The sequence below is a fragment of the Prosopis cineraria genome, unplaced genomic scaffold, assembly GCF_029017545.1.
Source record: "Prosopis cineraria cultivar Desert tree isolate PC_DT_omini unplaced genomic scaffold, ASM2901754v1 PC1, whole genome shotgun sequence".
Classification (NCBI taxonomy): Eukaryota; Viridiplantae; Streptophyta; class Magnoliopsida; order Fabales; family Fabaceae; genus Prosopis; species Prosopis cineraria.
The window spans coordinates 46,445,736-46,459,002 of NW_026555332.1; the positions used below are offsets into that span (position 1 = coordinate 46,445,736).

Here is a 13,267-nt window from a genome sequence, read left to right on the forward strand (position 1 = left end):
TTTCTCATGCTTCCTAAGTATTTTTTACTCTAATTTATTATGGATAAATGACCTTTTAAACCTAATTTTTAGATTTAATGATTTATGGGATCCCATCTTTAAGAGGTTTTCTTACTTAGCCTTTTTAAGTTTTTTATATAACCAAGGCTGATATTTTTCTTTTCATAACATCTTTTATTATTAAATTAGTTATAAATATCATTGGAGCTCTACTTTAAAGTTAAGTACACACTAATTATATGTTTAAGAATTGGAAATTTTACACGCAGCTCACTAAATAGCCACTAGTTTATGTTGGATGTATTAGGAGGGTATAAAAATGGCATTGATCATGTATATCATACTTTAGCCTCATGATTGTTATTATAGCGGTCATACATCTCTTATTGAGGACACGTGCGATCTTTACATATTGTTATTGTCAAAAACATAGTTGTATGTATTGTGACTAAAATTAATGAAATGATTATTGTTGTGATAAATTTATGAATATGTGATCATATGTTAATTCCATTTGTATCATTATAATTAGTTGACATACATTTCTATAGGCTAGATTAGCCTTAGTTATTGAGTGGATATACTCACTCCTTTCTTTTTAATAGTATAGGTGCTAGCTCATTGGATTAAAATAGGAAAAAAATAACTTGAGGCATAAGATTGTAGTATCCTAACTCATAGGCCTAAATTATTTTAAGATTTAAAAATTGCCAACTAAGAACCTCATTATTTTGACTACTTGTACTATTTGATATTGATAATTTGAGTAAACTGTGTATTTTAAACCTTATAATATTGTATGTTAGATATCAATGCTTAGTTAAGGTCAAAATATTAGTGTAAAAATAAAATTGATGATATGGATGTCTGTATTAGAGTAATGTGTAAGTTGGTTTTGCTTTCTGTTTGTGCAATTAAGAGGTTGAGCATTAAAATTGTAAATTTGTAAGTTATTGTGTTGTCATGGTGTACTATACAAGCCTGTTAAAGTTCATTGATTGTGATCTTAAGGCTGTTATGAGCATTTGGCACTTGGATATGAAATTGGACTCCCTAATTGTGCTTGAATTGAAAAATGAGTAAGTTTACAAATAAGTATCCAACCTTTTAATGAGAAATGATATGTGAGTGAGAATACTGCTATTTGTTAGTGGTTTGAGAGATCTTTTTGTAAACAATAGATCACTTCAATCAGATGTCCAACAAAGAAATAGGGTGCATCAAAAGTTTATCCTGAGAACGATCATTTGACAGAACTTATGCTATCATAATTTGTGTGATGCTCCTGGTACATGACACAGAGAAAAACATGCCACAATGCATAAAGGATATATCATGAAGCACCTTCATTTTACTATACTCATTTATTTTTTTCAACTTTAGTACAAATGTTTTGATACAAATTGGCATCCTATACTTTTGTAAACTTGCTTTACTCTTATTTATGATTCACGAAAGTATATTTTAAGTGTTTCAATAGTTTGAAAACTTGGAATCTCATTTATGTAACTTTTATAAATTTGGTAATTTAATTGGATTAAACCTTATGATTACCTTAAGATCAGAGTTAATTGTGGATTAATAAGAGTGATTTTACATATATTCACCAAAATTTACCAAATTCAAAGAGTTTAAATCATCATTTTAATATTTCACAATTACATTGATGTACGAAGCCCTATTGCATATTTTTAAAATAAAGACAATATATAAATTCATATAGTTACATGTATATAAAATATAATTTCAAGTTCATAAACACCTATAATTACTTTAACAAGTAATAAGACAAAATAAATTTTTCTCAATTATTTCAAATCTTTGAGAACGAACTAAAGTCAAGCACTTAGATGCTTCACAAGGTTAAGCTATAATGAACAATAACAACCATTACCAATAATCACCAAATTTCGAACTTTTAAATTTTACACAATTAAACTTTCTTACTACAAGCTCAATCTCTCATGCAATGAGTTTCATAACTCTTATTGACTTTATTTAACTCTCATTAGCTTAAATCATCACTAATTTAATAACCAACAGTCCAAAATCATTTTTAAATATGTTTGTTTTTCCTTTTCCATGTAAATATCATGCTTTCCACAATATAAAAGAACGGCTACAAATTTTCCGTCAAATATGCAAGAGGAGTCTTCCATTCATCCATATAACAATTCAATGAATTATGCTAATTAATAAGTTAGACATTATTGATAAATATTTTTTTATATATGGATTTTGAAAAAATAGGGAAAAATCAAATAAATTCATCCAAGCTTGATCCCAACTTAAACCAAACCAAATTGATTAATCAAAAAATCAAGATCTCCTTCTAAGGTGAACTGATTAGCTTGGTTTGGCTTAATCTTTTGCCAAAACCAAACCAAACTAAGTCTTTAAATACCCTTACAGCCTGTTTGGATTGAGTGTGAAATCAGTTTTTCAAGCCAAATGATCTATTTTAGTAAAAATTATTCAAACAATCAATTTTTTTATAATTGATTATTGAGCTAAAATCACATTTCAAAATAAGCTTTGAGAGATTGCTTATTAATTCAATTTTACTGTTAAATAATATATTTTATTTCTCAAATAAAGTTTAACAAATTTAATAATATTAAATACAACTTTATCAATAATTTAATTTTAAAACATAATGTATTTTATGATAATTTATGTAGCCAAAATCAATTTAAAAAAATAATATATAAATAGGTTGTATTATAACATAGTCAATTGTAATTAAAGTTAATTATATTAATCAATTATTTTTATAATTAATTATATCCAATTAAAATTCAAATACTCTTACAAGGTGGTAGGTTATTTAATCATTAAAAATTGGCTGTTTGTACGGCTGGAAATGTTTCTCTTTTTTTTATTATTTTTAAAAATTTCTTTTCATTAAAAAATAATAGAAAAATATATTTTTTTCAACTAAATTATTGGACGACATGGTTATTTCAAAGACTACTTATTTGATTTGATGTAAATGTAATCTCTATTTTGCCCATTGATTAAGATTAAGATATACAATTTTATTATTTTCTGTTATGCATTTAAATGCAAGAATAGTTGTGACTATAAAATTCAAGGCGTTAAAAACTGAATCAGATCGCCAAATCAACCAATTAAATTGAGAACTGGTCACCAATCCGGTGCGGTTGATGGTGCAAAACCAGGATTAGGTCAGCGAATTGATTATAAAAAAAAACCATCTGATTTACTGGTTCAAGCGATTAGGTCTAAAAGGAAAAAAGTAAGAACTGAGTAGCTAGGAGAAAAGATGAAATGTGAAGAAATAAAAGAGATTTTAGAAAAAATGCAAGAAGAGAAGTTATTTTACTGTAAACATCACATTTGGCGTGCTGCTTGCGTCCCAAAATCTGCACCAAAACCATGAGATTGGAGGAAAAATGCTACAGATTTATTTCAAGCTTTCAGGCCGACGACGAAGAGAAATAAGGAAGAAGACCGGCTCTCGAAAATATGGAAGGAAAAGGGCCATCAGCCTTCGCCTCCTACAAGCAGTGGACATTCCTTTGAAGACTTGTCGCTGCAAGCTTGTAGCCGTGCTTTTATTATCATCATCATTATTATTATTTTATTATTATTATTAAAGAGAGATGGATAGCAGGAAGAAAATGAATAGGAGAGGGACCATTACTATCAAGCTCTCAAGTTAACTTTCTGAGTCATTGTTTTTACATTTTTAATTTATAAAATTATATTAATTTATTTATAAATTCAGATTAAATGCATACTCAATTAACTCACAAATTAATTCATTGAGTTTACTGTTTATATTTTTAATTTACAAAATCATCTCAGTTTATTTAAAAACTCAAATTAAATGCAAACTCAATTAAATTTATTGATTTTTTATTGAGTTGAACGTGTTAAATATATATTATGTAAAATTCAGTCATAAAAATGATAAGACCTGCTTCAAATAAAAATAAAAGTTAAAGAGCCAAAAAACTAATATTAATAAAAACTAGGAATACTAAAATTAAATTGCTCTACTTTAAAATTTTTACATTAAGTATGATAATTTATTCACGTAGATGGATTTAATTTTAATAATTTATATTTAAATTTAAAATATATTTAAATTAAATTATGATCATATTTTACATTTTAATTATTTAATCATATATTTTTAATAGTTATTTATTAATAACGGTAAATTCTTACAAATTTATTATCTAAATTTATGATTTAAGTTTACCTTCATATCACAAATTTATTTTAATTTGTAAGTTTGACAGCCTTACTTTAAAATTTTTGGATCAACGCAAGATAGGAAGAATTGATTTAAATTAATGTTATTTAAATATAACGTGATGTTTTTAGAATTTTTATGCATGTGGAGTATATTAGTGGTTTTGCTTTGGAAATTGCGGAGAGGACGCAAATGGATGCTACATAGAGAGATTTTTTTAAAACAAATTATGAACAATTACATTTAGTTGAATATTTTTTAAATTAAATGTTGGTTTTATAATTATTGGTAGATTTATTTTTCATTTTTGTATGTATATTATTAAAAATAATTAAATTATTTATAAATTTTGATTATGATTCAATCATAGTTCGACCATTAAACTTTAAACTAATGTTTCACTTGGTTTGATGACCAATTTAATTTTTTAAAATCTTGATAAAATCATTCCCGCTTCCCATTACTATGGTTAATGATTTCAATTTTATAAATGAAAAAACTTATATTAAGGAAACTAAATAGGAAGAATGACAATTAAATTTTAAAAAAGAAAATTAATAATATCCAGGTTCTTAATAAATTTTTTTAAAAAAATTAATTATAAATATTAATTTAAGTAGTTATAAATTTAAAAATTTTAATTACAAATATAATATTTAAATTTTAAATATAACAATTAATTTAAGATATGAATTCTTATTTATAACTGTTAATTAATATTTACTATAATTTATTTTATAAAATATTTGTCGAGAATTTAATTATTATTAATTTATTTTTTAATTTTATTATTATTTTTCTAAATAAATATAGAACTAAATGGTTTTCTTGGGCCAAAAAATTACTAAATAATGAATAATTAAATTAAAAAAATTCACTTTCATCTTATTTGCGGAATTTCACAGTTTGAACTCTGAACGTGGAGCCGAAGTTTGTTGCGGCTTAATGGTGTGCCACATGCCGCTCCCATTTCCCCCCTGTCTTCTTTATTTTTCATTTAAAAAAGCTAAATGCTTAATTATTTATTTTAAATACAATGAATCAAAAAGCCGCTTCTTCCTCAGTTCAAAATTCTCAAATCGGACAACTTCCTCCTATCTTGGCCCCTGACTCTGAGAGTTGCCCTACTCTGATCCTCACTTTCGATTGTTCTTTCAGAATCTTTCGCATCCTTGCTTGTCTTCGCTGGTTAAGCGCGTTTCAGATCGATCATATTTTCTGAAATGCAGGGTTCTCAAAGACAGAAGGATGTTCAAGATCGGCGACTTAGCATTATCGACGTCTTGTCGGCCGACGATTCGCTTCTTGATCCCCTTTCGGGGAATCCCGACAATCAAGATTCGGTTCACCTTTCCGGTTGGCCTTTTAACTCCCAGTTGCCTGCGATATTACTCAAAATTTCTATTGTCCTGATATACGTGACGTATCAAATTCTGATTGTTGGTTGGGATTTTATTGCTTAACTTCGCTTAACGTTTCTATTAAATTACCTCACTGGTGTTTCGTCATTCGAACGCTGTCGGAACCTTGAATTACTGATGGTTTTGATACTTGCTCTTGTTCACATAGGGTATTACTGGTTCATTTGGCTAAGATGTTTCCTTCTTTCTGTTTTTAAGGAAAAGAAAACAAAGAAAGCAGAACTTGCTCACTGCAAATCTCAGTGATATCAAGGTTTATTGTTTCTAGGAAATAAGTAGAACTAATTTTGAGCTACATACTTGTGGTCTCAATTATGATATGATATCCTCAGGAATCTCCGCCTGTCCTAGCATCTTGACTTCAGTGATACGTTTACGATTTTATATAACCAGATGAAACTCATTCATGACATTTTTGTTAGATTTATGCATTTAGAGGCTAATGGGACGAAGCATAAGTGATGTTATGATTGTCAGTTGTCGCACTGGCTGTTGTATCTCAGTCACTCGACTATATAATTATGGTGGATCACTCGTTGCAAGGTGTTGACTTGTATTTCCTATGTAATCGCAAAGCACTGAGTTTAACATATTATTTATAGGACCATGTCTTTTTCTTGGCCCGGGCTTTTCATGTCTTAATCTCATGTTTTGTTCACTTCTAAGATTTGTGTGCAAATCTATGTAGACTCTCTTTACCTCCCCTTCTTTTGAATCATTCAAATTAATATGCATATTTTTAATTCTTATTTAAATAACATGTTTTCAGAAAACCAAGAGCATGCAGAGCTGTTAGACACTCCAAACTCAAAAAAGTTCGAGGACGCAGTAAGCAAACTTGAAGAGTGGGAGCAGGAGCCCCGGCCAAATGAAACCTTTGAAATGGGAAAGGCAAAGAAAAACAAGTGCAATTTGCGTAAAAGTTTAGCTTGGGATAGTGCTTTTTTCACAAGCGCTGGTACGTATCTTTGAACCCTTGGAACTTGCGTTGTTTTCTTGCTTCATTAAGACGTCTGTTGTTTTTCATTTTTAGTGCCATGTGTTTATTGTATTCAGGTGTTTTGGATCCTGAGGAGTTGTCCAGCATAATTGAAGGTGCAGAGAAGGATGAAAAGCATGCACTACCGGGAATTAAAGAGGACTTATACATGTCTTGTGATTCCATCTCTACGTTAGAAAGTGATAGCTTGACGCTGGAAAGTCTAGAGGCTGATTTATTCGAGGACATAAGAGCTTCAATTCAGAAATCAGGCAAGATGTCTGAGGTGGCATCTGGAAACAGCAAACTGACGTCAGGCGTAGCAGGGTCCCAGACCGATGACTGTAAACGGCCATTACCAGGAATTAAAGAGGATGTGCACAAGTCGTGTGAGTCCGTCTCTGCGTTAGAAAGCGATAGCTTGACTCTAGAAAGTATAGAGGCTAATTTATTTGACGAAGTAAGAGCTTCAATTCAGAAATCCAGCGAAACTTCCGATGTGGCGAGTAGAAATAGCCAAGTGTCATCCGGTGTTGTAGGACTCCAGACTGTTGACTGTAAGTTTCTCTTCTCTGACTTTAAACTTTGTATTGTCGTACTGGCGATTTCTAGCTACCTAGTTAACACGCTTAAAGGGGTTATGAAAATTTGTAGAATTAGACTGGATAAGCTCTTTACCATGATGAGCATTGGGCTCTTGTCTATAATTAAGCCGCAATCTTTTCTGCATGCCACTAATTTTTCCTTTGCACTTTTGACCATGTCATGAGCAAGGCAGAAAGCAGGATGAATACTATTTAATCGCTCTGTTCTTATATTCTTGACTTCTGCTGTGGTAGTTGATTGTCTACTTAAATTGTTTTTTTCCCCCTTTCCAGTGATAAAAACGACTTGCATGGCTTCTGGAAACAAGGTAGGACTAGATTTAATATCAATACATGTTTATAATTTGAATTTTTCAATGATTTCCTTCTCATCTCATGGAAAAAAAAAAGACAATTTTAAGAGAAATCCCTCAAACAACTTCTTGTTTATTTTAGTTGAAAGCCTCATCTTCTAAGAATCCAAGTACCACCAGCGTGCAACTATTGGGAAAAATGACCAAGAATCCTGTGCGTCCCCCAGTTTCACAGGTATGAATATATAGAAACGCGAGAAGAGAACTCATTGCTCTACGTAGGCAAACTAATGCTCAGGCGGAGGTCAAGAAGTCTTAAAAATTTTGGTGACTTTATGTTGCTAACACCAGTTTCTTTTGTTTTGAAGAAGCTCAGTGCCAGGAGGGGAGAGCCATCTACTGCAAAGCAACCTAAATTACCTGCCAAGGCAACTCCACGTTTAACAATGTCAACAAAGAGAGCCTCTCTTGGTGGTCTGCATGTTGGAAGTGAAAAGGACAAAACAAAACGAGTTGGTGGTGGTTAACCTTTGCTCTGGCTTTATTTTGTTTTCCAAAATTAGGCCCAAGATTATACCTCTCTGATTTGTAAATCATTTTTTTGGTTAATTTGACCTTTCAGGAAATGTGTGTTCAGTGCCAAAAGCACCCACCATTGGGGGCTCTGGAGGTATCGTGCCTAAGACCGCAGTAGCATCCAAATCTTCCTCAGCTCCATCAGTAGCAACCAAGACAAAATCAAGACCCACATCTTCTGGTAGCAATTCATCTGGTAATATCAGTAAATCTCCTTTGAATTCCATCAGCAGAAAGGTTGGTGCTGGCACCATTAAGCCACCCGCATCTGGCTCAGTTGTCAGGACACCATCAAAAATTGCTCCAAGAAATAAAGCCAACTCTGGGAATCATAGCTTCTCAGGCTTGATGTCTGTCACCAAGCTCTCTTCTAGCATTTCACCTGCTAGCTCTATCAGTGACCGGTCTTCAGAGTCTTCATCATCAACTTGTATGAGTAAAAATAGGTCTAATAGCTCAAGGACTAGCAGTGATAGTAGCTCTTGCAGGAAGGTCTTCTCAGACACTGATGCGCGACAAGCTTCAAGTTCTCTAAATTCTCCAAGTGATTCAAGCTTAGAGGGGCAGGAGAGTCAGTTGACTGGGTCTGCCAGTCAGTGTGCAAGGTCCATTTCTGCAGGAACAGTCCTTCCATCAGCTCCCATGAAACCAACGGGCCTTCGAATGCCTTCACCAAAGATTGGCTTTTTTGATGGGGTGAGTTCTACATTTTTGTATGTCTTTGATGTATTTAGGTTTTTCCTAGAGCGATTTTCTGAAATTCATCAGAAGTTTTTGTCATAATGACCTGGTCATTTAGCTTAAAGTCTATATTGTTTTTGATCGATGCAGAAGATATTTTTATAAATTATTATTTTTACCCATTTCTTTCCGCATTTCCATATTGCACCAATTTGTTGATTTAGTGTTAAACTTCTTGTGCAGATGAAATCGTCAGGGTGCACCCCTCGTGGGGGAATGCAGCCACACTCTGTTGTACCTCGTGGCTTGCCCTATGGAAGTAGTGTTGGTCCAAGTGAAGGCCAAAACAAAGCAAAGCTTGGAAAAGTTCAGTCAGCTAGATCCAACGTGTCAATAAAAAACGCACAACTCAATAACCGGCAAACTTCACAAGCAAATCCCGTTCATGATGATATGACTCCTAGCGCTTTGCAGAATGTTGAAAGCTCTTCTGAGATATCCGTGGAAGTTCCAAACAAGACTTTCCTTGAAAGCACAACCAGAAACATGAGTAACAACATGACTGAAGGACGTCCTGTAGGAATGCAAGATCTCAATCTTGGTATGGTACAGAAAAATGGAACTGCTGATGAAAAGCCTAATAAAAGTGATTCAAGTTCTACTTGTGATGTTGAAAATTCATCTCGTGTGATTGTTGGGAAAGGCCTTAAATGTGGCGAATCTGATCTCCCAAAGGTTGAAGGTCCGGTACTTCATGAAGCGATGAAAACCAAGGAAGCAATGGACATTTCCATGGATAAATTGAGTCCAGAAGGTACTGGTAACATGCCTTCATTGAATAGACCAGACAACAATATTATGGTTGGAGACCATAATCCTAAGAATTCAATTGCTACGGAAATTAATAGTTTGAACCGTCAACTTGGAGTTATGGATATAAATTCGAAGATACAGAAAAACTTCGATAGTCATTGCTCTCAGTCAGACGTCAACTCCCAAGATAATCTTAATGTTGTGGAGTTGTCTAGTCGCAAGGATCTATATTCACCAGCTCACATAAGGAAACCCTTTGCTGTCAAAGAATCCTTTTGCAATATGGATGGCTTGGTCAGAGTTTCTGCAGAATCGTCAGTTGCAGAGGTAAAATCAAACTTGTCCTTGCCACAGAGCATGAGCAAAGAGAACTGAGGTTGCCTCGAAAAGTTTGGCTATTGATTCTTTAGATTCTGTTTTGTGCGAAAAATGAAATTATTGAAGTTTTGATTCTAATTTGACTTATCATATTCAGGCTATTGATTAGAAGAATTATCATTCCGAAGCACGAGAACTTAAATATGTGAATTACATTACGATCCTACATATAATCGCCCGAAAATAAACCGCAGTGTTTTTGTGTTTAGTCATGGAAGATTGGGAATGGATTTGGAGGAATTGGATAATTGAGGAGATTTGCGTTCTCTTTGGTTACTTGCGTATATATGTAAATGCTGTCGTAATCCCACCAAAAGAAAAATGGTTAGAACTCAGAATAACGTCGCAAATTTTTGCTAAAGCAGTTAAAGGATAAACAGAGTAGAGCGCTCAAAATCAACAAGGTGTGAAAATTTGGATTTAAATTAGATCTATTTGTATCATAAAAATTTAGCGATTTGGATTGATATAATATAATTTTTTATAATTTTATACCCATCCTGCGTCTTAGTTATTTGAAATATATTTTAATCCTTTCATTTCTTTTCATTTTTTTCCCAACTCCCTTTTTCATTGTTTTTTAATTTTAAATTTGTTTATACTATATAAACAAAAAAATTATAAAGATAAATTTTAAATATAAGATTTTAAATCTAAAATTTAAAGTCAAATTTATCGATTCAAAAATTAATTTATGCAATTTGAACAGGGAAGGAAAAACAGAACACAGCCACAGGCAAAAACTGAAAATCTCACAAAAATTACATTGTAAGGGCTATTAGGTAATTTTAGGTCTCTCTCTTGGGTTGCATGCCTGGGCTCTCATGGAAATTGATAGTAATGGCCTTTGAAAACAGCCGCCAAACCGGCCAATGGAAGATTTAGTAAAGGAAGGTGGCATTAAGCTAAAAACTAATGTCTTGGAGATGGCATTCTCATCCATGGACGAACATGCCTCGTCTTCTCCCATGCAGAATATTGACTCTCCGACTCTTTCTCCAAATGAAGGGTCATCTGAGATGGATCATGATGCTGGGTAGGAACATCCTCTACCTCAATAGAATGAAAAGAAATCCTTTTCATATAAGGAGTCGCTTATGGGTTTCAATGGAGTAGCCTATGGAAGCTTTATTTCTGAAGCCAACAAAACAATAAAGGAAGACTCAAACATTACATGAAAAGAAACCCTTTCTTGGTAGAATTTTATTAACGAAAAACCTGAAAGTGGCTTGAGGTTCAAAGACCTGGGCACCAAAAATAAAGCCTTCATGTATAAACTCTGTTGGACTCTATTAACCAAGCATGATACTCTCTTGGTTGAATGCTTAAGAGCTAAATATGATTGCAGCAATGATGAGACCCCTTATGTAAAAAGCGAAATTGTCACTTCCTATACTTGGAGAAGCATTGTCAAGGTATGGCATGACTTCACCTTCTGCGTAGGGAGAAAAATTGGAAATGGTCAGAATACTAAGTCGGGTGGGACAAATGGAGCCCCTTGGAAAACCCTCTCATTGCCTATGTTGTTGCTAATGAATGGCTTGCTGATCACAAAGCTCGAATGGGAGACTTCATTCTCTCTAATGGAGCCTGGAATGTGGATGCTTGCAATCCCTTCCTATCGACTGCAATTATTCGCCAGATCATGTCTGTTTGAAGGCACAATCCAAATGGCAGTGATCCTTTATATTGGAGATCCTCTTTTGATTTCTGCTTTAGTGTCAAAGATGCCTACTTGTCTACAAGAAGGAATCGTCCTCGTTGTGCCATTTCCATATGGACAAAAATGTGAAAGTAGCCCATGCTTGAGAAGATTAAGCATTTTCTTCGGCTGGCTTCTCATGATAGACTACCTGTGAATTAACTTAAAGCCCAAAAAAACCTTACAAATGATTCTCTCTGTCCATTTGAATGTGATAGATAGTGAGGAGAGTACTTTAAATGTTCTCCATGAGTGCAGCCCGTGAGATCTGGTGTGATATTATTAATCCTAACCTTTTGAATGCTTTTTTCTCTGGTGATTTGCGAATGTGGCTTGACTGGAATGCTCGTACTGAGGCAGGTAAAGGAAGTTTAAAAAAATGGCCTCGGTGCAAAGCTTTTGCATTGGTCTATTGGCTCCTTTGGACTTCTTCTAGATGCGAGCAGATTTTCAAAGGAGGTGATGTGCACGGGAACACCGTTAGAAGTTTATGCATAGACAAACTCACTGAAGATACCATCAGCGAAGGACTTCAAAATAGATCCTAAAGATTTCACGTCTTTAGACGCTTCTATTTTGATGAACCACCAAGGGACTTGCTGCGGACTCTTCAGAGATGAATTTAGCATATTGCTCTTAGGTTTTCAACACAAACTTGGCTTTACTGCAAGCCAAGCTCGTAGTTATATTACATGGCGATCATCTTTGTCAACAACATGACTTCCAGAAAGTAAGCATACATTCTGACTCACTTGAGGAGATTAATCTGATTTTCAGGGATGATAACCAGGAACACCCTGTTTGGGACCTCATTGATGCTATTAAATTATGCGTTGCTGTCATGGAGGACTATGAATTGAAATACTGTAGCAGAGAAACACTTTATTTGGGCGGACCTCCTTGCCAAGAATGCACGCAATAGCCATGCTGATTTTGCTTTTCACAACTTTGTGATTGATACTTGCGCAGAGCAATATGCTCTTGAATTATCCTTTGTTTGGACGTTTTTCTAGGCTTGAAAAAAAGGTTAATTTACACTGTTTTTACCTATGAAAATTTGTCTTTAAATTGAAATTAAATTATTCGTTTGAATACACAAAGATTTATAAATTTAAATTTGATTTAAATTCAAATCAATTTTTCATTTTCATTTTTTTTATAATTTTAAATTCTTTTTACACACTAGTTTGAAATTCTAATCACTTAATGCCTTTATAACTTTCATTTTTTCCCTCGCATTCGCAGCCACAAACAACGCTCATATTGTTTTTCATCTTTTATGTACTATGATCAATTAAAAAATAAAAATAAATTCAAGTATATTTATTTTCATAACAGTATTTTACTTAAAAAAAGGAAAAAACTTGTTTAAAAATATATTTTCCTTTATCTGTTCTAAAAAACAAAAAAAACCAACATTATATAAATATATTGTTATTTTTTATTTCGAAAAACTAAAGAAAATGAAAGAAATATCATATTTTTATCAATAACAATTACATTAATAAAATCAATTATTCTCTTATCCTTGATTTTACCAATTTAAATGTTTTTTGAGGTAGCCATTCCAATACATTTTCTTCATTTTTTATTG

The 13,267-nt window shown here is 32.8% G+C and overlaps 1 protein-coding gene across 3 annotated transcripts; it reads left to right on the forward strand.

The window, feature by feature from the left end:
- Positions 1 to 5,299: 5,299 nt before the first annotated feature.
- On the forward strand, positions 5,300 to 10,070 carry LOC129284884 (uncharacterized). 3 transcript variants are annotated; one of them, XM_054920382.1, is made up of 8 exons: positions 5,300 to 5,581; positions 6,416 to 6,604; positions 6,703 to 7,182; positions 7,504 to 7,538; positions 7,666 to 7,758; positions 7,892 to 8,045; positions 8,146 to 8,795; positions 9,024 to 10,070. In XM_054920382.1, the coding sequence occupies exons 1-8, from the start codon at positions 5,449 to 5,451 to the stop codon at positions 9,966 to 9,968; spliced, it is 2,679 nt and encodes an 892-aa protein (XP_054776357.1). In that variant the 5' UTR covers positions 5,300 to 5,448; the 3' UTR covers positions 9,969 to 10,070. The 3 variants fall into 3 exon arrangements, with proteins under 3 accessions (XP_054776357.1, XP_054776366.1, XP_054776377.1); XM_054920391.1 differs by having other exon boundaries at positions 7,892 to 8,042; XM_054920402.1 differs by having other exon boundaries at positions 7,892 to 8,039.
- The last annotated feature ends 3,197 nt before the right edge of the window (positions 10,071 to 13,267 follow it).